This window comes from Oryctolagus cuniculus, chromosome 3 (assembly GCF_964237555.1).
Source record: "Oryctolagus cuniculus chromosome 3, mOryCun1.1, whole genome shotgun sequence".
In the NCBI taxonomy this organism is placed as follows: domain Eukaryota; kingdom Metazoa; phylum Chordata; class Mammalia; order Lagomorpha; family Leporidae; genus Oryctolagus; species Oryctolagus cuniculus.
The window spans coordinates 68,083,487-68,105,808 of NC_091434.1; the positions used below are offsets into that span (position 1 = coordinate 68,083,487).

At 48.2% G+C, this 22,322-nt stretch overlaps 1 protein-coding gene across 12 annotated transcripts in view; it reads right to left on the reverse strand.

Annotated features, from left to right (window-relative positions):
• RAPGEF4 (Rap guanine nucleotide exchange factor 4) overlaps window positions 1-22,322 on the reverse strand; it is a 328,804-nt gene that overhangs the window by 17,954 nt on the left and 288,528 nt on the right. For all 12 annotated transcript variants that reach the window (XM_070070679.1, XM_002712290.5, XM_070070683.1 and 9 more), the window contains 9 exons: window positions 16,570-16,720; window positions 14,303-14,391; window positions 13,151-13,181; window positions 12,875-12,953; window positions 11,691-11,837; window positions 9,952-10,049; window positions 5,116-5,241; window positions 4,522-4,700; window positions 1,571-1,661 (listed from right to left, as the gene is read on the reverse strand). In XM_070070679.1, the coding sequence (XP_069926780.1) occupies window positions 1,571-1,661; window positions 4,522-4,700; window positions 5,116-5,241; window positions 9,952-10,049; window positions 11,691-11,837; window positions 12,875-12,953; window positions 13,151-13,181; window positions 14,303-14,391; window positions 16,570-16,720 (991 nt within the window). The remainder of the gene's footprint in view (window positions 1-1,570; window positions 1,662-4,521; window positions 4,701-5,115; window positions 5,242-9,951; window positions 10,050-11,690; window positions 11,838-12,874; window positions 12,954-13,150; window positions 13,182-14,302; window positions 14,392-16,569; window positions 16,721-22,322) is intronic.

The window sequence follows — 22,322 nt, forward strand, 5'->3', positions numbered from 1 at the left end:
TTTGGGAAACAAAGGCTTGTTAGTAACGGCAGGTTCATGTCTTTTCAGCAGCAGACACTGAAGACAACAGAAGCTCACAGGCTCGGCGTACTCCTACACCCAGTGAGACTGAAGGCTTGGCCAGTTATCTGTCTCCTTTGCTGGCCAGAGCCAGTTAGTTATCTCTTGCAGCCTGCACCCTCTCCAGCTGCTTCTTGGTCCCTTTAGATCAGAAGAAGGGACGCAGACCCTGTTTTCACATGCTCTGCTCGGCTCTCTGGCTGCTGTGACGTCATCCCCACACCTGCCTTCCTGAACCCCTAAGAGGCTTTAGGCCTTTTTTGATTTTTCCCATCCAACTCATCTGGGCTCTTTCAGGGGGATTAGAAGCTAGAAGTGGGCTGGCAAAGCAGAGTGCCTAAGAGGGAACCCTGGGTCTCTAGAGATTCCAAAAGCCTTGGGCTGTAAGACAGGGGAGCTGTACAATGGCCTTGTGGCTTAGATGTACTGGCAGCACTAAGTGTGTCCTTTTGCTAGCTGGAAGATGACCCAGCTGCATGGCACACGGGCCTCACCACTTCCCTCATTCCTATATTCAGGGCATGAGCTGCTGTGTGCTGCATCTGCCCGGAATTTTAAGAGAAATCCAAGACAGAAGGACTTGTGAGGGCCTGCCCTATAAACAATGGAAACATTTAGGAGGGATAGGAAAACAAAGTGCTTTCAAGAGGGAAGTGGGAAGAACATAATTTCAAGGCACAGCTTCAGAGATGCGAGCAGCTGCCTTGAAGCGCCCTGCAAACGCAGTGTCTGTGCCACATGCCTCCTTCTCTCTCTGGGTCCCACGCACACAGACTTCTTTATTTTTAGTACGACTCTATTTTTGGGTGTATGTCCTATCAGAGATCAGTATTTCTTCAGCCACAAGCCACGTGTAAGAGGTCAAGCAGATTTTGCCTACTGAGCTAACAATAAATGAAGATGTTTTCTGGCTTGAATAACCGACTGTCAACAAGCCACTCATCACAGGGACATTTGCTACAGGCATTCACAACACACCTGTATAACTTTTGCCTTGAACTGAAAAGGAACTGACTGCTGTTCCCCCGGGCAGGGAGAAGTCAGCCAGGTGGTCCAGCCATAGTCAGGATTTCAGCCGTGCCAGGCAGTTGGTCTCCTGGCTACTTCTCCCATGGGCAAAGTGACTACTCAGTAAAAACAGATCTTCTTTCCATCATAGATAAGGTTCGTTGCAAAAGCAAGAAGCAGACATTGAGAGGACAACAGGTTCTATAAGCAACACTCACTCCAGCACTGTTGTTCCTTCCCATTCCCCTGGGGAGCTGGACTGCAAAGCTGAGAGCCCCCCACCCCCACCCCCCAGTTCCTCCTCCTGCAAAAGAACAATGTCTTTTCCAATTCTCTCTTGGAGGAAAGTAGCCAAAGGAGACAGTTCACCTCCCTCCAAGGGTCCCGCGCTCCTGCATTGTGATACCAGTGTGAGTGATAGTTCTATAAAAACCGCTCACCGGTGAGCCAGTGTTTTCATCCTTAAGGCAAAAGTCACAGCTGGATCCCAGCTGCAGCTTACCTCCCACGTGAGTGCCAAGCGGCTCACGGCTACGTTGCTGAGTCCCATGACGATGGCAAAAAAGGAATTCAGATTTCTGTACTCCTTACAGCTGAAACACAAGAGGCGCGGGATTGAGTAAAAGGCCACTTTTGAGTGAGATTAAAAAAAAAAAACCAGGAGAGTGCTATTTTCTGCTGGTCATTAATATTCGTCAGGACTCCTTTCTGTGAACAGGCAATGATAGATTTAATGCACTCCATAAGTTCCGCTTGGGTGACCGTGTGCTGCTGTTGGGTTTCTCGCTGTCATTTCACAGCGTTGATGGCTTTGGTCATTGAGGTTTGGGTTTTGAGAAGTAATTTAAAGATACCTCCCCCAGGAGTTGTTATCATCATCCCAAACTTGCCAACAGCCTCAGAGGACCTGCAGGGAAGCAGCGTGTGGGACAGGAGCAGGGGATGAGAAGTGTTCTTGGAGACTTTCAGCCCTACACCCTGCAGGTGGGCCCTGCCCAGCCCCTGGGGAGGGGACCAAGGAGTCACAATGCTACGGCCACTGGGATTCCATCTGCTGAACAAATGCTGCTAATTCACTGACAGCTTAACTTACAAGGCCTGATTCCTATGGGCTGGCCTTTGACTTTCAAGGGGCTTAGGGGGAAGAAATAACCCAAACAGCTGACAAAATCTCTGTGCTTTTCTGAGGTGCTGAAGCTGTGTCCGTACACTACTATTAGCTGGCATGAATATATGTTTGGGAAGGAGGCACGTGCACCAAGCCCAGGAATACTTATTAGAATGGCAAGATCTAGGTAGTAGGCTCAACTTAAAAAAATACACAGGAACCCCCGACTTCTTCATACCAGGTCCCTCCTGAGAAGGGAGAGAATTCATTTTGTAAAAAGCACAAATCCTTTGTCTCAAATCAATATAGTTATCAAAGTTGAATACATCATAATTAAATCCCATTTGGATTCACATTTTATAAAGGGCTACATTGTTGCATTTGCCATCCGGGATATCCTTACAAAGGTAACCATAAGTAATTCTAAGTGGTCTGTGGGGAAATGAGAAAATATATTTCAGAGTCAGCCGGCCCCACTCCTGAGAAAGCAGGGGAGGCCTTGGCTGTAGCACTCAGGTCAGGGGCTGACGTCACTCAGGAGACCCCAGAGGTGGAAGGCAGCAGGTGCAACCCCCTGCATGTGTTTGCTTTTGTCTTGTGCCCATGATCTTGAAAGAACAAATGCAAGACTGTGGACCTGCCTTTCTGGTCACTGCTCTGTTTCTAACTCGCTTTATCACCCTTGGAAAACCATGACATGTCTCCATGCCCCAGTCTCCTGACACGGAAACAAAGACATAATGACACCTGCTCCTCCGCCCTTCCTTCCCCCCAACTTCATAAACTTCAAGACAGGGCCACGATCTTGGAGAGAACAGGCAGAAGTCCTCTAAAGACAGCAAGCCAAACAGATGCTATGGCCACTGGATTCCCATCTCGCGCTTACAGATCTGGGATTTGTGAACGTCTACAATCTTCTCCAGCTGGGCTGTGTAAACAGCTCCACTCTGGGACAGCAAGCTCAGCGCAGGACTTAATCGTGGTTAATAATATAAACCAATTTATACCGGAGGCCAGGTCCACCTACTCATTCACATAATCAGAAGGGAGAGGGATAAGAAAGGCAAAAACATTTAAAAAACCAAAATCCTGGGTTTTTCAAAAGGCTCTCCTGCGTTGCTTCAGTAACGTAACAGGATTAGGCCCCCAAAGATTTGCTGACCTCCCACATTTGCGTGCAGATTGCTTCTCTCTCCTCCTCCTGGTTGCCTCCGGCACTGCCAGGCTCCGGTGCAGAGAGAAAGCACACATTGTCATAGTTTCCATAATCAACTCATTCCAAATCCGTGAGGGCATTTGTCCCTTGCAGCAAGCCTGCTCAGGCTGCTAGGGAAAGTGGCTTCGCTCTGAGCCAGGAATTCACAAGCAACGTTTCACCAAATCTCTCTTCACCAGGCCAGCTTTTCCCAACGAAGAGCTAGCAGCGCTCAATTCCAAGGGCTTTGGTATTCTGTTGGACCCTCACCTTTCTGGCAAAATAACTCAAGGCATCTGTCAAGCTGAGAGCTATAAAACGCTGTTGAGCTGCCTTTACTTCTTTGTTTAGCGCTGTATGGGATCTAAACTGTTTGGCTCAAGGAAGTGGCCTAGCCCAGGTCACTGGCACTCCCCACCTTCCTCTGCTTGAGCTCCCGGCATTTAGAAAAGGAAAGGAGTCTCACGGCCACAGGCCGCATTTAGCATTTTATTTTTAGCACAGTGGTGATACCAAAAACATGGAAGTAAACAGGAGGTTGTCAGGCATATCCAAATAGCAGGAGAAGATTAAATTCATGTCAGGGAGCTAACTGGCCCCTGCAGTAAATAAATTGTTTCCCACGAAGTGCTGGTAAATAGAATATTTATAAGATGTCTGCTTTTCCTGATGCTCATGGAGATGATTTTCACGTGCCAGGTTACCTCGCCTTTATGCATGTTACTGATTTGATTCTGGCCGAGTTGGACGCACGCTGTTGTAGACGCATGTTCCACTGCCCTCTACTGGTCAGAATGTGTCATGTGGGGACACTGGCAGGCACAGCCTTTCAAGGGGAATTTTGGGGGAAATCTGGGGGCTCCAGGACCCTTTCATCTGAAGGAGGCAAGGAAATCTGAGTAGCCCAGGGCAAGAAGAGGTCACAGCTTTGACTCCAGCATCAATGCTACGAGATATTAATTCAGATATTGATGTCAAACGTTACAAAAGCTAAAAGAAATTCCTCTTTTCCATGAATTCAGTTATTTTTGAGTCTGTGCATAAGCTGCTCCCATAGCCTGCTTTGCTTCCCAAGGGATAGTCTAAGAAAGCAAAACAAAGACATAGCTCAAAAGGGTGATTCTTCCTCTTCCAAGCTAAAGATACTTACTGGGCTGCAATCTTAATAAATTTTTTTAAGAGCTGAACACGCTTGCTGAGCTGGGAACACAGGCAAATCTCAGTGATGACCCAGAACTGGATTTCATTAAATCTTCTCAGGAACAGATCCAAGTTGGCTGTGGTCTTTTTAAAATTGTGCCTTCCAAATGTGTGATAGATTAGCTCCAGCTAGAAAAGCAAGGAAAACAATGTCTCTTAAGGGTTGGCTTTTTAAAATCCAGCAAGCTTGCACGGCTTGGCCATTGGTTTCTCTGTTTTATTGGTCAATGAATGCGAGCAAATGCAGCCACCAACTGAGATGCAGCCTGTCCCGCGGATTTGAAGGGCTTCCAGGAGTCTTGTGAAATATATAAATAGAAGCAAGATTTTGTTGGCTGAATATATGCAGGAAGGCATGGCATACCGAAAACCATAAAGCTTTTCCTCTAATATTCAAAGGCTTTGTAACAGGCCTTATTTATAACCTCAGTATGCAAACAGATCATCACGTGGTTCCTCTCCTGCCACGCGTATTAACGCTCACAGTGGGCTGTGGCCACAATTGCCAGGGCACCCATGGATGGCGGCCCCCCAGGCCCCTTACCTCGTGCACGCAGTTGAAGAGCTCCCAGTCGTAAATCGTCATCTGGTATGCAAGGTCTTTGGAGCTCATCAGTTCAAAAGTTGCCACGGTCCCAACAGTTGGGCCCTCTTGTTCTGCGAGTGGGGTCTGAGAATAATAAGATAGACATGGATCAAAATCTCAGAGCCACGTGCTGAGTGCTGAAAGCTGTCAGGAGTGTCTCAGGAGAAGGGATCCCTGCAAGCCTACAGGACTATCCTGAAAGAGGAGGGGGTGCCTCAGTTCACGGTGTGGCTGGCTGCGGTGGCATCTTCTGTGCTGTGTCATCACCATCATTATAGCCGATTCTGCTGGCAACATGGAGCATGGCAGATAAGCTGCCGGGAAGGGTGTCCCGTGGAGGCTGTGTGCCTATTGCTTGGGCCTGCAAGGTCCCTGGGAATTCTTCCATTTCCCCAGAAAAGATGGAAGACGTTCTTGGTGACACCTTCCCTCCTGCTTCCCACTGAAGCCGCAGCCCAGCAGGTCCTGCCAAGGCCATGTGGGACTGTCAGCCTCAGTACCCCTTATGCAGACTGGGCACGGAGCTACAGCTGCTGCATCTCCACCCCTGGTGACACACTGCCCGGGGCACATGTGGTGGGAGACGGAGATGGACAACCATGGGCTGAGACCGCCAGCCAACCCCTCGACTCTCTGGCAGGGCTTAAGCTGAGCACGTTACTCCTCTGGTCCTGGAGTCTGGGGCTGGCTATTTGACGATAAAGCTGTGCTACTTTCTAGAAGGCCTGTAGTCAGAGGTTTTTATCTGATGTACTTACCTCAGGTGTCCTTTGTGAGAAATGATCTGAAGTGTTTTTCCTTAGTGAGAGGAATGATACACACACACAGGAATATATGTATAAAATGAGAGTGCTTCGAATAGTGCGTAGAACATGGAATGCAAAGGTAATGCACATTTTCCACAAGCCTTTTGAAGGCCCCTTGTGTATTAATATCTAGCACAAAATAGGTAATACATATTACAAAGTCACAAAAATGAAAAGAATGCTTCCTTATTAAATCTTGAAAAAAAGGGGGGGAGTGGGTGCTGTGGGGTAGTAGGTTAAGCCTCTGCTATGGTACCAGCATCCCATATGGGTGCAGGTTTGAGTCTCAGGTGCTCCATTTCTGATCCAGCCCCCTGCTATGTCCTGGGAAAGCAGTGGAGAATGGGCCCCTGCCAAGTCCTTGGGCCCCTGCACCCATGTGGGAGACCCAGAAGAAGCTCTTGGCTCCTGGCTTCAGATTGGCCCAGTTTTGGTTGTTGTGGACGTTTAAAGAGTGAATCAGCAGATGGAAGATCTCTCTCTCTCTCTTTATCTCTCTCTGTAGCCCTGCCTAAAAAAATTAACATGATGCTAACCACATTGGGAGATTTAATATTGATGTCAGAAGTACTAGTATTAGGGCTGGCACTGTGACGTAGCAGGTAAAGTCACCGCCTGCAGTGCCGGCATCCCATATGGGTGCCAGTTTGAGTCCTGGCTGCCCCACTTCCGATCCAGCTCTCTGCTGTGGCCTGGGAAAGCAGTAGAGGATGGCCCAAATCCTTGGGCCCTTGTACCCACATGGGAGACCCAGAAGAAGCTCCTGGCTTCGGATCGGCACAGCTCCGGCCATTGCAACTAATTGGGGAGTGAATCAGTGGATAGAAGACCTCTCTCTCTCTGCCTCTCCTTCTCTCTCTGTGTAACTGTGTTTCAAATAAAATAAATAAATCTTTGAAAAGAAGTACTAGTATTAAACAAGTTCCACCGTCACCTTCATCATCATCACTCTAACCACTGTGTTCTATAAGTGGCCACTGCATCCTGGGCACGTCCAGAGATGATGCGTGGGGCTCATCAAGACTCCCTCCGCCTTGGCAAAGGGCAGGCTGACCCCTTCCTCTGTGAGCCCAGTTATGAGGCTCTCTGAGCCCCAAAGGGTACTGCTCCCTCTGACACAGGGGGTTTCCATGGTGACCAGGGCCCTGAAGGATTCCATGCTCTGATTTATCCCTGTGGTGATGTCCTACAGAGGAGACACACAGCACTTAACTCAGAGAGCTGGGAACCCTGCCTGCACACGGACACAGAACTCCATGGATTCCCTCCCCGCCCCTTTGTACAGATGGCTCCTGTGCTACAGCTGGAGAGAGGTGCTTGGGAGACCAGCTGCCTTCCCATTTTCCAGGCGTGACAATTAAGACGTCAGGAGGATGTGCTATCAGCAACACAGAGGTGGCGACGGTTGGCCCGTGTCTTGTGAGCGCACACCGTCCCTCTCATTCTGCAGTGGCCCCTAATCACGCTGACTTCTCCCTGACTGCAGGGTACCAGGAGCTCCACGAGGTATGAGGCCCATGGTGGATTGGCTGAGGCCATCCCAGAGCCAGAGCCATCCTTGATGCCCGGATCATTGTACAAGTTACTAAATCAAAGTCTGAGGAACTAGTGGATGGATAGAAGTGGAACCAAACTACAGTTCCATGGGATTTTACTGGAAGTTGTTGGGCACTCACACTGACGTTTGAATAAAATGTCCGAGGGTAACACTACCAACAAAAGTCCCTGGCTTTGAGCAGAAGTGGCGGCCAACCAGCTCATTCCAGACAAGGCAGTTAACACGAAAACGTGCTCTGATCCAGGCTGCTGGGTCATTCTCATCTCCCTACCTGGACTGTAATTGTGGCAAGGCCAGAGGACCCACGGCACTTGATCTCGTGTCATACAGAAGCTAGCCCAGTGCAAAGCAGACCCCGCCAAAGCACCTGCTGGGGGATGCAAGGGTTTGCAATGTCCAATATTGCAAAGTCATGCTCGGGGCCCCTGCCTACAAGGGCTGTCTTTAGAATGCTGGAGAAGGAGCTCTATGGAGGAAAGGCCCTGGGGCACAGTGGGTAACAGTGCGCTGGCAGGGAAGAAGTTCATGTCTGGGGGACTTGTTCTAGAGCAAATTCCTTCCAACTACTCAGGCCTTAAAATGGAAGACAAGCAAGGACTAAGAACTTGGAAGGCTGTAGGATTGTGTGCAAATAAACAGAGGCTTAAAAAGTTAGGATCTGCCCCCTAGGGAGCTGGCCGGTGTCCACACTGCCTATCTGTACACGGCGCTCCCCACTGCGGCCCAGAGCCAGCTGGCAAGGGAGGCCCCTGCCCGCTGTGCTGCGTAGTCCACGCGTCACATATGCGGCGCCCTCCCGGGGGCGGCAGCCACACCCCTCCCAGGAGAGGGCAGTGGCGCTCCCTGACAACCTTTTTTTTTTTAATCCTTCAACGTTGGGAGACAGTGTAGAAAACAATGGTTCAAAAATAGAGGAAAGGAATCTGAGTCGTGTCCGATCTCACAGCACTGGGGGCTGAGGAAGGCGAGGCTCCGGGAGAGAGAGGCCGAATCAGGGAAGTGAGAGCCACATGGCCGAGGTGCTCCGCGCGCCAACTCACACAGTGTACAAATCCATGCCGCTGCCCTGCGGTGTCCATGCGTGCTCTCTTCACACTGGAAACCCAGGGTCTCGAGGAGGAAAAAGAGCCCTACGAAGTCCAGGGAGCGGATTCGGGATTTCCCCGAAAGGCCTGACTGGGTGAACTGGAAAACTTCGTGGGTCATTCCGGTAGCCAAAGTGCCTCCCGGAAAGTGGGAGCAGGTTACTTGATCATATTCTTTCTTTATCTGAAAGGTGCGGACAGGGAGAGGGAGAGACAGAGAGAGAAGAATGAGACAGGGAGAGAAAGGAAGGAAGGAAGAATGAGAAAGGGAGAGAGAATGAGAGAGAGGGAGAGCGTGTAAGGTGGGGAGAGGGGTGGGGGAGGGGAGATTACACCTGCTAGTTCACTCCCCCAAATCCTACAATGCTGAGGCTGGGCCAGACTGAAACTGGGAACTGCGAAACTCAATCCAGGTCTCTTATGTGGGTGGCAGGGACCCAGTCACTTGACCCATCCCCACTGTCTCCCAGGGTCTGCATTCGCGGGAAGCTGGAGTCCGGAGCCAGTCCGGTATGGGGACCCAGGTAACCTGATGAGAGCCACAGCTGTCTGAGCCCTGCACCACACATGCACCCCTTAATGGAGTTTACCTGCACATCCATTTTGGTGCAAAACCATTTTGAAATCCACACGTGGTTTTTCCTAATCGGCATTTGCAAGGACTTCCTGAATGTCCTTCAGATGCGTGACTTCCCTTGTGCTGCCCTTCTCTGAGCAGAGAAGCCCAAGGGCTCTGTGCCAAGGCTGAGGGCACAGGGCCTTCACCTTCCGCTCTGGCCCCCTGGCTGTTCCAAGGTATTTCAGTAGCTACACACCACCCCCCCTAATTTGTATAGGATAAATACAAATGAACCTTCTACCTGCAGAAGAGAGCAGTTAACTCACTTGTTAGTGTGGGTCCATTAGTCCTTTACAGCAAACCGTGTGGCCCGAAAGTGTTTTGGAGATTTAGGGAATGAGTCTGTTCTCGAATTTCCTATGCATTTTCTATGCTCCCCTGATAAATAGCATTAAAAAAATGACTTGCATCCTGGTCTAACTATTTCGACTTTTAATGTGAATATTTAAACTGTGGACATTTCAATGCGGTGAAGTTCAGCTCAGAGTGCTGGAAGCTGAACGATGCCCTCATAGCAGTGCCACTGGGCTGATTTCCATAGAAGAAAAAGCCAAAGCTCAGAGCATCTCCAGGGAACACCTGAGACTTACCCAGGAGAACCCAGAAAGAGGAAAAGCCAAGGAGCATTTAAGATTTTTCAGCCCCGGGGTTTGTGACCGCACAATGAAGCTCAAGACAAGTTTTGCTGATTGCAGACGCTGCTCCGCGGAGGCCGTCTGCACCTACCAGTGAGTCGAACTGCTCCCGCGGGCAGGCAAACAGGCGGCCGTTAATGGTGAGCGTGGTAAACACGGAAACATCATTAGGCTTGAGCACCACCTTTTCTGTGAACACACAAAGCAGGAGATTGCCTATTAAATACATCTGAGATTTGCTGCACTGCCCTAATCACACCAACAAATTGCCAGCTCAGTGAATTGCCGGGACACGCAGAGGGACCGCATAAAATACAGGGCTGAAGGGACCCACTGAATAAAAAAGACGCAGCTCTCACACAGCCACATGAGACCCAGATGCCATCAGAGATGACCACAGAGCAGGACCGGACACACCCGAGGGTCGGTTCACCCCGTTACAGCTGCAGCCACAATTATACAGCTTGACCGCATTTGCTATGTATAACAACGTATGTTTTTAGGTAGCAATAGCGCCCAGCACACTGGAGACAGAAAGATGACTTCTAGACAATTTAGGGGGTTTCTGAGGTCCCACATGGTTTCAATGCAAACTTTATTTATTTTTCCTGCTTATTCTCTAATTTGGAAGGCAACAGTATTAACTCCTTGCACATTCTACAAATTAGCTCATTCAGTAAATATGTACAGAGCATATACTACGCGCCAGACCCTGTGCCAGGCACTGGGGAAAACAGAGGGAGAAAATCCCTGTCCAACATGCACGTCCATCCCCTTGAGCAAGGCAGACAGGAAACAGGGTGAGGAGGAAGAGATCAGAGTGGAAGGGGCTAGGAAGTAATGACACAGGGAGAAGCTGGCGTTTTAGAAAGCGCATCAGAGTTAGGGATGAGGGAAGCCTCGGCGAGGCCCTGAAGTGTGGGTAAAGACGTACAGGAAGCGAGGGAGGCACCGGGGAGCTACCAGCAGCGAAGACAGACATCCCGGGCCTGTGCAACTGGGACAGAATGGCAGGCATCCTGGACTCCACCAGGCACTTCAGCATCCTACATCCAGGGACTCATTTGCCTTAGAACAGGCTCATCTGTCTGCAGGACCCCGCCCCACCGCCGGGGCATCAAATCATTTCCGGAGACGTCACTTCCCTCCAGTCTCTTGCTGAGCGAGCATTCCTAAAGCTCCTGCAACGTGGACTGTAGCTGCGTATTTACTGGCTACCTGCTCCCTGGCAAGCAATGTGGTAACCCATCCTCTCCTGTCTCAGCCACACAAAGGCCAGTGCAGAGAGCCGACGACTAAATGGCATTTCAGGGTACACAGAGTGATCAAGGCCAGCGAAAGGAAGGGTCAGCATCCCTCCTGTCATCGGATGTAGCTGGGCTCCTGCCCTCTCCACTGGCTGAGGAGGGAATCGCTGTCAGTGGGAAAGGACCAGCCTGGGACCACTTCCTGTTTCAGACTTGCAGAAAGCAGGAGCCTGTAGCTGGTCAAGGCAGAGTCTCCCTTAGGGTGCACATTGTCAGGGCTTCAAGCCCTAGAGCTCTCGGTTCAAGTTCACACGGAAAGAACTCCAGGCTGGCATGCACCCAGAGTCTACAGTTCCAGCCACCTCGGATGCATTGCTTTACCTCCCTCGGATTCAGAGCAGGTGCCTCCAGGACAGAGGCGACAAGACACCCACCCAGGCCCCCTCTGTTCTCTGGAGTGCACACAGCCCCAGGTCATCTTTCTGGGTCAGCCTGCAGTGGCTTTGTAAGCCCTCACCTGGTTTCTGTTTGAATGGGATGTCCCATTTTCCAAAAAGCCCCAAGTCCTAATAAAGGCTGTTACCTCCCCCAGAGCTCATCTTGACGATGATCAGGCCTTCCCCAGAGCCCAGTTTGTCGGCCACCGCACTGATGACTTCCTTCACCGAGGCGGCCACCGGCACCCGGATGGTGGTGTAGGTGTGGTCCATGCAATAGACCTTAAACAGAACTAGGCAAAGGCAGTCAGAGTGGGGTAAGTTGGTCTTGGAGTTCTTAAGAAAACCACACGTTATGCAAAATGTTTACTCTACCTCCCAAATTTGCACCATCTTGTCATTCTCACCTATTTGCACACACCTACACCCAGGCCTGCCTGCTTCTAAAATTGCTTCCCTTAGCACTGGCCTAGAACAGGTGTACATATGGTTGCCAACCCCAGTCACCAGAACGATAGAGAATTTGTGGACAGACCAGAAACAGGTCATGGGAAAAAATGAGAAGTGTCCTTATGCCAGGGTTCTGGGTCTGCCCTGCCCTCCGAGCATTTTTATGGTCACAAGAAATAGAGGATCCTTGCACCCTAGACTGCCCTGAAGGACAATGCAAAGCTGACATTAATCTCTGCAAGCAGGAGAGCTCTGCCCAGGCCTTAGCGGCTGCTGCCGTTACTACTCCTTCGCTTCACTGGTCTGTGTGCTTTGGGGCTGGGCCACACAGTTCTGATGTATGTCGCTCAACAGACCTATATGTGGTACCCACAGGCTCACCTCTGATCACATAAACCTGGGAATCAATTGCAACTACTGTGATTCTTAGGGTGTAAGGCCCTCCTAAATGACAAGACTCATTTGTGGCTTAACATGAAAATGTTATCATTATTATGAGGATGGCTGTGGGTTGCAAACCTTTGGAGAAATCTTAGACGGCTGAAAAACTAAAGCCAGAACATTCACCTCCTAGACAGTGGCTGAGGCAGCTGCTCAGGGCAGGAGTGCTCTCCCAGGCTAGATGCCCCGTGTTCTACAGCACCAGCTCCTTTCCCACCACCCTTAACACCTGGGCCTGACACCATCCACATTCCCCTCCAGAAAAGGTGGCAGCCAGGGAGAGGTAGAACTGGGGAAGTGTGGACAAGTTCCTCTGCACCAGGTATTCTCGCAACGCAAAAGGGCACCTCTGACCAAGGCGATTCTGTGGGTCCGTGGTGCCACTTCCCGCGGGGAAGATTTCACTGGGATGCACTGGGAGTCAGAAGAAAATTCTCACCCTCGTCAGAGCCGCGGATGGGCTGGCGCTTCTGGCTTCTCTCATCGCTCGTGTTGAACTGTTGCAGAAGAACTTTGTGCTGCAAAAATAGGCAGTACAGCAAGTGCCATGAGGGATAGGGACCAGGGCGGGCTAGCAACTCACCGAGAAGGCGTCTGAGAGCAAGCAGAGGCCCGTCGGGAGAGATCATGTTTGTGTATCACAACACACATAGGATACTTCTGGAGCGCGGACTCTCCAGGGCGCAAGGAGGAAATCCAAATCCATGCCACTTACTTTCTTTTGTGGAGCTTTTGCATCTTCTGAGCTACGGGAAATAGAGGAAGCACATCGTTTAATACCACGGGGATGGCTGTTTTCCGCTGCGTCGTGTGTATATGACTTTCATCTGTTGGTACAGAGTGTAATCACAGGGTCCCTCCAGCAGGCAACATGAGCCTCTGTGTTCTAAGAGACCAAAGCAGCCGGCACCGCGGCTCACTAGGCTAATCCTCCGCCTGCGGCGCCAGCACACCGGGTTCTAGTCCTGGTTGGGGCGCCGGATTCTGTCCCGGTTGCCCCTCTTCCAGGTCAGCTCTCTGCTGTGGTCAGGGAGTGCAGTGGAGGATGGCCCAAGTGCTTGGGCCCTGCACCCCATGGGAGACCAGGAGAAGCACCTGGCTCCTGGCTTCGGATCAGCATGATGCGCTGGCAGCAGCGCACCGGCCGTGGCGGCCATTGGAGGGTGAACCAACAGCACAGGAACCGGCCGTGGCGGCCATTGGAGGGTGAACCAACAGCACAGGAAGACCTTTCTCTCTGTCTCTCTCTCTCACTGTCCACTCTGCCTGTCAAAAATAAATAAATAAATAAAAATAAAATAAAATAAAGAGACCAAAGCACGCAGGGACAGCAGAGATTTGCACGCGCGTCCGAGGCCGGTCCCCGGCAGAGCCCATGCGACACCCAGGATTTCTGCCTTTGCCAGTCTCTCCAGCCGCAGGCTCCCTCTTGAGGATTTAATGGCTAACTCAAGTGGCAGTGTATGCATCCCTTCTGGTCTCAAAAGAAGACACAAGTGTCAGGACCAGCTTTGGCAGTGGGAGGTGACCTTTCATTGTAAGGAATTGCCCTCAAATTGTCTTTCATTGCCCCTTGCTGAATTTCTGCTTTGAACTGAAGGGACCCCAATGTCATGAGTGGGGCTCCCCAAAGGAGGGTCTTGCTCCCCAGGCTTTCCCTTGACAGCCCACCCATGCTGAGTGCAGCCAACAGGATCTCAGTCCTTCTGTGCACCTGGGCCGAGAGCACCGTGCTTGCCCCGTCCACTTGAGTCGGAACACAGCGTGGCTGCGGAAAGCCCAGCTTTAACCTCTCTGCACAAGCAAAGGACTTTGGGGAGATGTTTCCGCGTCAGGCAGGGGCGGCCGAGACCCAGCCCTTCCTTACATTTGCTTGACGATCTTCTCCAGTTCTGGAAGCTGCTCCTTCAGGGTGGCAATGACCCGGGCATCATCAGACACAGACACGTAAAACTCCTGCAATTGGCAAAGGTCACAGGCTTTTCATGAGAGCTGCAAAAGGTGCACGCCACTGTGAGAGCAGCTAACATGTGCTCCAGTGTCATCAGCCCCCGACGGCCCAGACCGCGGGCTCGTGGACCGCAGGGAAAGTGGCAAGGAGCAAATGCTGCAGTATGTCTCAATTCAAAACTGTGAATGAGAGAAAGTTCTGGAACTAGACAATGGCGATGCTGGCACAACACTGCAAATGCAATGAATGTCTTTCATTAAAAGCATGCATTTAACACGTGGTTCAAATGGCACATTTTATGTTAGAGATTCTTCCATTTTACCACAGTGAAAAATCTCCCCCCCCAAAAAAAATTAAATTGCAATTATTAAATTGCAAGTGATCTATTTATATAAGACACAATGGAATGCAATGCTCTAGAAGAGGGAGTTTTATAATTTATGCTTCAAGATGACTTTCTTATCTCCATTTTTAAGGGAAATTCTGGTACTTATTTGTAATATTATTTTAATATTTAACATCTACCCCTAGTGTGGTTAGTTGTTGGTGGCAAAAATTCAGGCATGGTCTTTCACACTGTTCCGAATCGGTGCTGAGTGTGTGCCGCCAACTCACGCCTCCTTGCTGCCTGGAAGTGCCCGGTCCTGACCACCCAGCTGCAGCAAGTGTGCCCAGCATTGCACGGGAGTGCTGGCCTCCACAGCAGACAATGAAAATGACCGCCGCCACTTGGGGTCAGCTGCGGAAAGGGCCCACGCTCAATGGACAGAGGCAGTAGGTCAACATAGGACCTCAAGCTCCTGTGATCCCTCGCATTCTCACAGCACTTCCCCCCCCAGCCTTGAGAGACCCTGGTCAACCTGCCTCACCCCTCAGCCTGAGAAATCAATGCACTACAAAGAAGCGAGGGGATTCCTTTTGGATGACTCATTGTACAACTTTGGGTTGATAAAGTTGGCCCCGGAAGCCACCTTGCACAGAAGCCAGGACCTTGTCTAAATGTAGGGGAGAGGGGGAGTACAGCACATTCTGCCCCTACCATCTGTGGTTTTGCTTTCCTGTGGTTTCAGTTACCTGCAGGCAATTGTGGTCCGAAAATATTAAACAGAAAATTCTAGAAATAAGTACTTCATCATTCTTAAATTGGACACTGTTTGGAGTAGTGCTGAGAAATCTCTCATCAGCCTATCCCATCCTGCCTGGGATGTAAATTGTCCCTTTATCCAATGTGTCCACCCTGTAAGCCCCCTGCCCCATGGCAGTTGAGAGAGAGAGATGACATTCATGCCACTGTAATCAAAGTACATTGTTAGAATTTTTCTTTTATTATTACTGCTGTTAATCTCTTATTGTGCCTAATTAATAAATTAAACTTTATCATGGGCATGTATGTATAGGAAAAAAACAGGGTATAGACAGGGTTTGGTACCATGCAAGGTTTCCATGAGGGGTCTTTGTAAAAATTCCCACAGATAAAGTGGGGCCCCTTTAATCAAAGATTCAGTGTCAGGGCCAGTGCTGGACTGTGGAGCAAGAGCAGGCCAGCTGAGCTTACAGCAGTGTTTGCAGAGTAAATGACACCCCTTTAGAACTACCTCGCAGCCTCCCAAGTCCTGTTCCAGTAACTCCTCAATAAAACCATCTGCTTCACTCCACTCACTTATCTAACAACCCCACATTGAGGAACATAGCAAGGACGTACCCAGCTGCACAGAACTGTTCACTACACTAAACTCCCACGAAGGTGAAAACTGGCCAACACGATAAGAGCAAATAAATATATCTGTGGCACAGCTACCCAATGAAATTGAGTAACTGGGAAATTTTTTTTCTTATAAAGACTTTACTGATATGGAAAAAAAAAATCCTTATGTAAGGATTAAGTAGAAAAAGCAGCCTGTGGGATGATGGATTCTATGTGATTCCGACTACAGGAAACACTCAAAAGGAAAAAAGCATAGACGAAAATACATTAAAATGCGACCAGTTACCGAACTAGAGCTGCAGGATAATGGGTGATGCTTTCCTTTGCTTTTCTTAAAGCACCTCTCTGAATAGTGAATGAAGATACTAACAAAGCCTAGATTGTGCAATGACTTCCCCCCCAGGAAGCTGCTGTGTATGGCTAGGTTCCTGCACGGCAGGACCACATTGTATTCTTGGAAGGAAGGACCCCCATGTACCTCCAGGAAAGCCACGGCCACGTCATCTTCTTGAAGGAGGTCTCCGTACGTGGCAGCCCACTGGAGAACCAGGCGGATGACTCGCCTCTTGTTGTTGAGGGAATAATCCATTTTCTCCTGTTCCGTACCTTGAGAAGGCTGTGCATGGTAAGTGCCCAGGAGTCAAGGAAGATATTCAGCCATTGCACTGCATGATGCTACTTGCAAAGACAGAGTGACAGAGGCCAGCTTCAGAGAGCCAGCCTTCTAAAAGGATGCAATTTCACTCTCAAGATAAACTCCACATAAAGTGTCTGCACCAAATGCATACGAACCTTCCCCAACTCCTGTTGACTTTGACCTGACAGTTGACAGGTAATTAGACTTTCATTGACTCCCACTTGGACTTGAGTGTTGACAAAGAATCTTGCTATGCCTGGATCCAGCTCTCATTCCCTGCCTGTCTCCGTCTTGCCCTTTGCCTCTCTGGGCGATCATGTCTCTTGCTGTCGCTAGTATATGGGTGCCTTGCCACCTCTTGTTTCCCATAATTCTGTCCACATCTCTGTAATGCTCTTCACCCTATGCATTTCTGGGGAAGCCTACCAAGTGGACATCTAGGCCTGCTGGGACCGTGCCTGATACACACGGTGCATGGGTAAGCAGGCAAGGCTGGCGGAAGGGGAAGTTCCTGCTATGTCAATCCTCTGATGAAGGCTTTAGACATGCCCACCATGCTTTTTGCTCTTGCCTACAGCCACAACCTACCTCCTTGTTAGCTTATGCCTCGCCATCGTAGTTATAAGCCCCTGAAGGCTTGGTATCACATATTATTTGTCTTATATTCTACCATGCCTACCACAGTGACTTTCATCTAGAATTTTTATTTTATTCATTACTACAACCAACATCTGATGCCTACTATGTGCCAAGAATAAAAGTCCCTGCTCTGGTTGGCATTCTTGGATGGATTACATTAGGTAGAATATAGTGGGTGATCCAGAAATATTTTGGATTAGACATGCTATTCATTTTTTTCAGTGACTTAGAGTAGTTCATGTTATAGCCAGCTAGTTCATGATCAAATTAACCCTTCAGAACTTACACTGCAACTCGCATACAATGTATCTCAGTTAAACTCTAGTTTATGGTCTTGGGATGAAGGTGGCATTCCCTTCCTACAAGGGAGCAAACTGATACTAACAGGGTATAAAAGGGCAGGACTATGTAGCAAGAGTTCCCAGTGGGTGAGTCCAAGACTCCAGCTCGTTTTGTTGCCATTATACAACCCCTTGGGCCTGACAGCTAGCGACAAGACTGGCCATGCCTTCGCTTACACGATGACTTGAAAGGCATTGTGGAAAACGGCCTCATGGCAGTGCTGTGCTTGAGAGCGCACCCAGCAAAGGGGCTTTTCTAAAAGGACTATAAATAATCATGACCAAGGTAAATGACAGAACCTTAAAGCAAAGGTTTACTGCATGTAAATGGTTTGCAAAATGGCTTTCATAAATTGAGCACGAGATTCATAAAAAAGAAAATTGCTCAACCTGTATTGCTACAATTCTCGCTGAGCTTACAATAAAAAAAGAAGAAAGATCACTTTATGTGAAAATTATTTCTTTTCTGATTAACCCCTTGGTCTCTTGCTTGTATGCTTACAATGCGTTTTTCCTTTCTAAAGAGCTGCAATGCTGAGCACTACATCTTACGGCCACTTTTTAAGAAAGTGAAGAGCAGCACAGTCAGGCACATGGTGGGACCGAGGAAATAATTTTCAACTGCCTGAAAAATATAGATTGGTTCACGTGAGAGTTAGAGGAGCTGGGTTCGAGTCCTCCCATTGCCAGCACCAAGCATTCTGATTCCGGGTAAGCCACTTAGCTGTAGATCTCTATGTGCTCAGCTGTGAAATGAGGAGGTGATATGAAATAATTCCCAAATTCTATTGGAACTACCACAACACTAAAGCAAGGTGGATCTAAAGAGAAACGATAAACTGCCTTTCCATATGGCTGTCTTCTGTTTAACTGCGTGGTGACCGGCAGGTGTGGTGCTATGGTTTGCTGATGGTTTGTCCACACCAAAAGTCATGTCAAGGCTTAATTCTTGAATGTGGCAGTCAGGAAGTGGGGCCTTGAAGAAGCATGGTTGCTTTTCTCATGAGACTAGATTAGTTCTCTTGGGAATGGATTAGTTCTTGTGAAGGCCTGGTGTTTTTCAAAATATTTATTAATTAAATTCTTTATTAATTTTATTTATTAACAAATAAGAGAGATTGAGTTAGAGATCTTCCATCAGCTGGTTCACTCCCCAAATGCCCACAACAGCCATGGGCTAGGCCAGACCCAAGCAGGGAGCCAGGAGCACCATCCTGGTCCTCCACATGGATGGCAGGAACCCAAGTACTTGGGCCATCCTCTGCTGCCTTCCCAGGTGCATTAGCAGGAAGCTAGCTTGGAAGCAGAGCGGCAGAGACTCTAACTAGTACTCTAATATGGGATGCCAGTGTTGCATGGGGAAACTTAACCCACTGGGCCACAGTGCTGGCCCCTGAAGGCAGGTGGTTATAAGGAGGTCAGCTCCATTGTTACACCCCTTATTTGGCCAGCACCCCTTGGCTTTCTAGTTTTCTGTCATGCACAGGGCAACGAAGTTCTCCCCAGCAACCGAACAAATATGGCCATCCCATCTTGGATTTCTAGCCTTCGGAGCTGTGAGCTAACTAAACCTCTTTTCCTTATGAATTACCCAGTCTCAAGCATTCTGATATAGCAACAAAGAGTGGATTAAGACAGTGTAAACTTGGTGTGTATCAGGCTTTGACAGGGACTACCTTTTTACTCTCATGGCATAGGAGAAAGTAAGAGTGGCTAAGGTGGGAGGCACGGGTAGGGGCTGAGGACAGCCAGCCTTGACACCTCCATAAGGCAGTGAAAATTCTGAAGCCAGAAGAGCATGAATTTTAAAGCCCTTGCTTCCTGAGCCAGTAATGTCAGCCACCCCATACACCCTGGTGCCATTGTTGGTCACGCCCACCATCCTCACACTGACACTTCAAGTCTAGCATGCTTCTTCTTCTATATTGAAGTGATAATGCAAGTGGAAGCCAATCTTTCTGATGACCCCACCCTGTAAAACAATGTGCCAATTTAAGTTTGGATTATGTCATATCCATTTTGAAAGACTGTCACATTGTAGCCTAGGTTATCATATAAACTTACATCTTAAAAACATCTTGTTACACTTGCAGTATGAGTACAGTTTGAATCACTCAAAAGTGATGATGTCACTTAGAAGAAACAAAAGCTTCCATTGAGCCTGTATATAAAAGGTGAGCACTCAGCTTAAATTCAGGAAAATAACCCCAAGATGTAAATAAGCCCAATGTAGTAATGTGGTTTTTACAAGTTAAACATATCTTCAAATAAATTACTTCACTTTTCAAAAACAATGTACATCCAAGTGTTTGACAAGTAGCAGGCTAATGAAACTATTCAGTGACTCACCAATTAGTAAGAGATACTCTTAGTGAGGCACAGCGTGAGGAGCTGGGAATACAGTGGGCACCTTTCCTACCCACCTGGAACATTCCACTGGATTGTATGTTGAAAGGGAGAGATGAGATATTACGGAGAGAGAGAGAGAGAATCTTTCCTACTTGTATGAGGTTGACATGGTTTGCAGTATCAAATTGGCATCACGTGACTATAATCCTAATGTTCCTTGACTTGAACTCAAAGAAACAATGCTTATTCTTGTGTTTCAAATATAGTAATATCTGCAGCATCCTTGTGGCTAATCTTTGGGATCACAAGAAAGGATAATTAAATCTATATTGTATATATGGGCAGGATAAAGATTTTTCTTGTCATCTTCCCTGTTGTAGGCATTTGTCTTTTGTCCACTGCACAAAACACAGTTGGAAAGATTACAATGATACCATTTTTAGCATGTGTAGAGCTTTATAATTTATAAAATGTGTTCAATGTGCTCATATGAACATATGATACTATCTACAAATATAACGAGGAGATAGTCAGAGATGCAGAAACTGGGGTTGAGAGAGAAGAGATATACCCAAGAGTGCTGAGGGGAGTGGATGGCACGGTTTTCAAATATAGACAAACTCTTTCCACGGTCAACATACCTACCATCCCAAACAGGGGCCACAGTGACTACACGTTAATACTGAGGCTCATGAAATTTTTAAGAATAATTGCACCTGGGGAGCAAAAATCCTAATGAGAAAGAGGTTTCTGTTTTTCTTCTCCTTCTGAAGTTCTAGGTTTTGCTCTGACGTAGCATGCTGAGTAGCTAAGCCAGGGCTGAGTACCCCCTGTCTTTGAATAACTCCACGGCCTCTTGGGAGATGGACTTGACCAAGCCCAGAGGGACTAGAAGGCATTTGCTTCCTTTTGTCATGAAAGGAAAAATTTCTTCCTTCTGAAAAAATAAAAAGGACTGACTGATGCCACAAAGTCTTGCCTTCCCCCTCACAAATGTTTATTTACTAAGATGGAGGTAGCGGTAAGACTTCCTGTATAGCTGAATGCTGGAATCTGCTCAAGGATTCTCTCCCTCCACCGGTAACACCCTGCCCATTCCTGAACTGCCTGCTGAATGAGCTTCTTAAGGGACACAGAGAAGACTTTGTATGGCATCGATCTTACCGGAAGTGGTCACAGGCGACGCGCTGGGGCTGCTGTTTATTCCCCTAACTGCCTCCCCAGGCATTTAGGAGAATGATGCGACTTCTGGTCTTTATGTAATTCGTATGAAAATGATAGGGGGGTGGGAATCTCTGTTCCCTTCAGGTAGCAAAGAATAAAGACTCTTCAGTCAGATCCCTTGTCCCAATATGAGATAAAAGATGCAACTGAAAAGAATAATATTTAAATACAGTATGTTCATGAACTGAAACACAACAGGAAGGTTGAGGAAAACATGTCTGCATGAAACTGGAATAATGCATTACCCATGTGATGGAAAAAGTCCCATGGGAAATAAAATCTAACTTTATTACAGGGGGAATAACAATTTAGAAAGCAATATCACTGAGTTAGTACCATGAACATAAGGGATATTTAACATTGGAAAAGCATTCATTGAAATATATACTTGGCTGGGGCTGGCGCTGTGCTGTAGTGGGTTAAGCCACCACCTGCAGTGCCGGTATCCCATATGGGTGCCAGTTGGAGACCAGCTGCTCCACTTCCAATCCAGCTCTCTGCTATGGCCTGGGAAAGCAGTAGAACATGGTCCAAGCCCTTGGGCCCCTGCACCCACATGAGACACCTGGAAGAAGCTTCTGGCTTCAGATCAGCGCAGCTCCGGCCGTTGCAGCCATATGGGGAATGAACCAGCGGATGGGAGACCTCTCTCTCTCTCTTACTCTGCCTCTCCTTCTCTCTCTGTGTAACTCTGACTTTCAATAAAATAAATAAATCTTTTTAAAAAAAGAATATATACTTGGCTAATGTTTATGCAACTAGCAGATAAGAACAATTTTGTCCCATCAGCAGAAAATACATGAACTGAATAAGACTCCTGACACAAGGCAGTGGTCTCACTGCTACTCAGCAAATACCATTAAATCTACTGAATATTCAAATTCTAACTTGAAGTTTCTCTTATAATATATTCGACTCACCACCCAGGAGCATTAAGTCAAAATCCTAAACAGCTGGAGCTGTGTCTTAAACTCATTTTGAATCTCTCCATTTCCTAGCTAAGGATTGGGCATATAGAAAGTTTAACCAAAAAAACCCTCA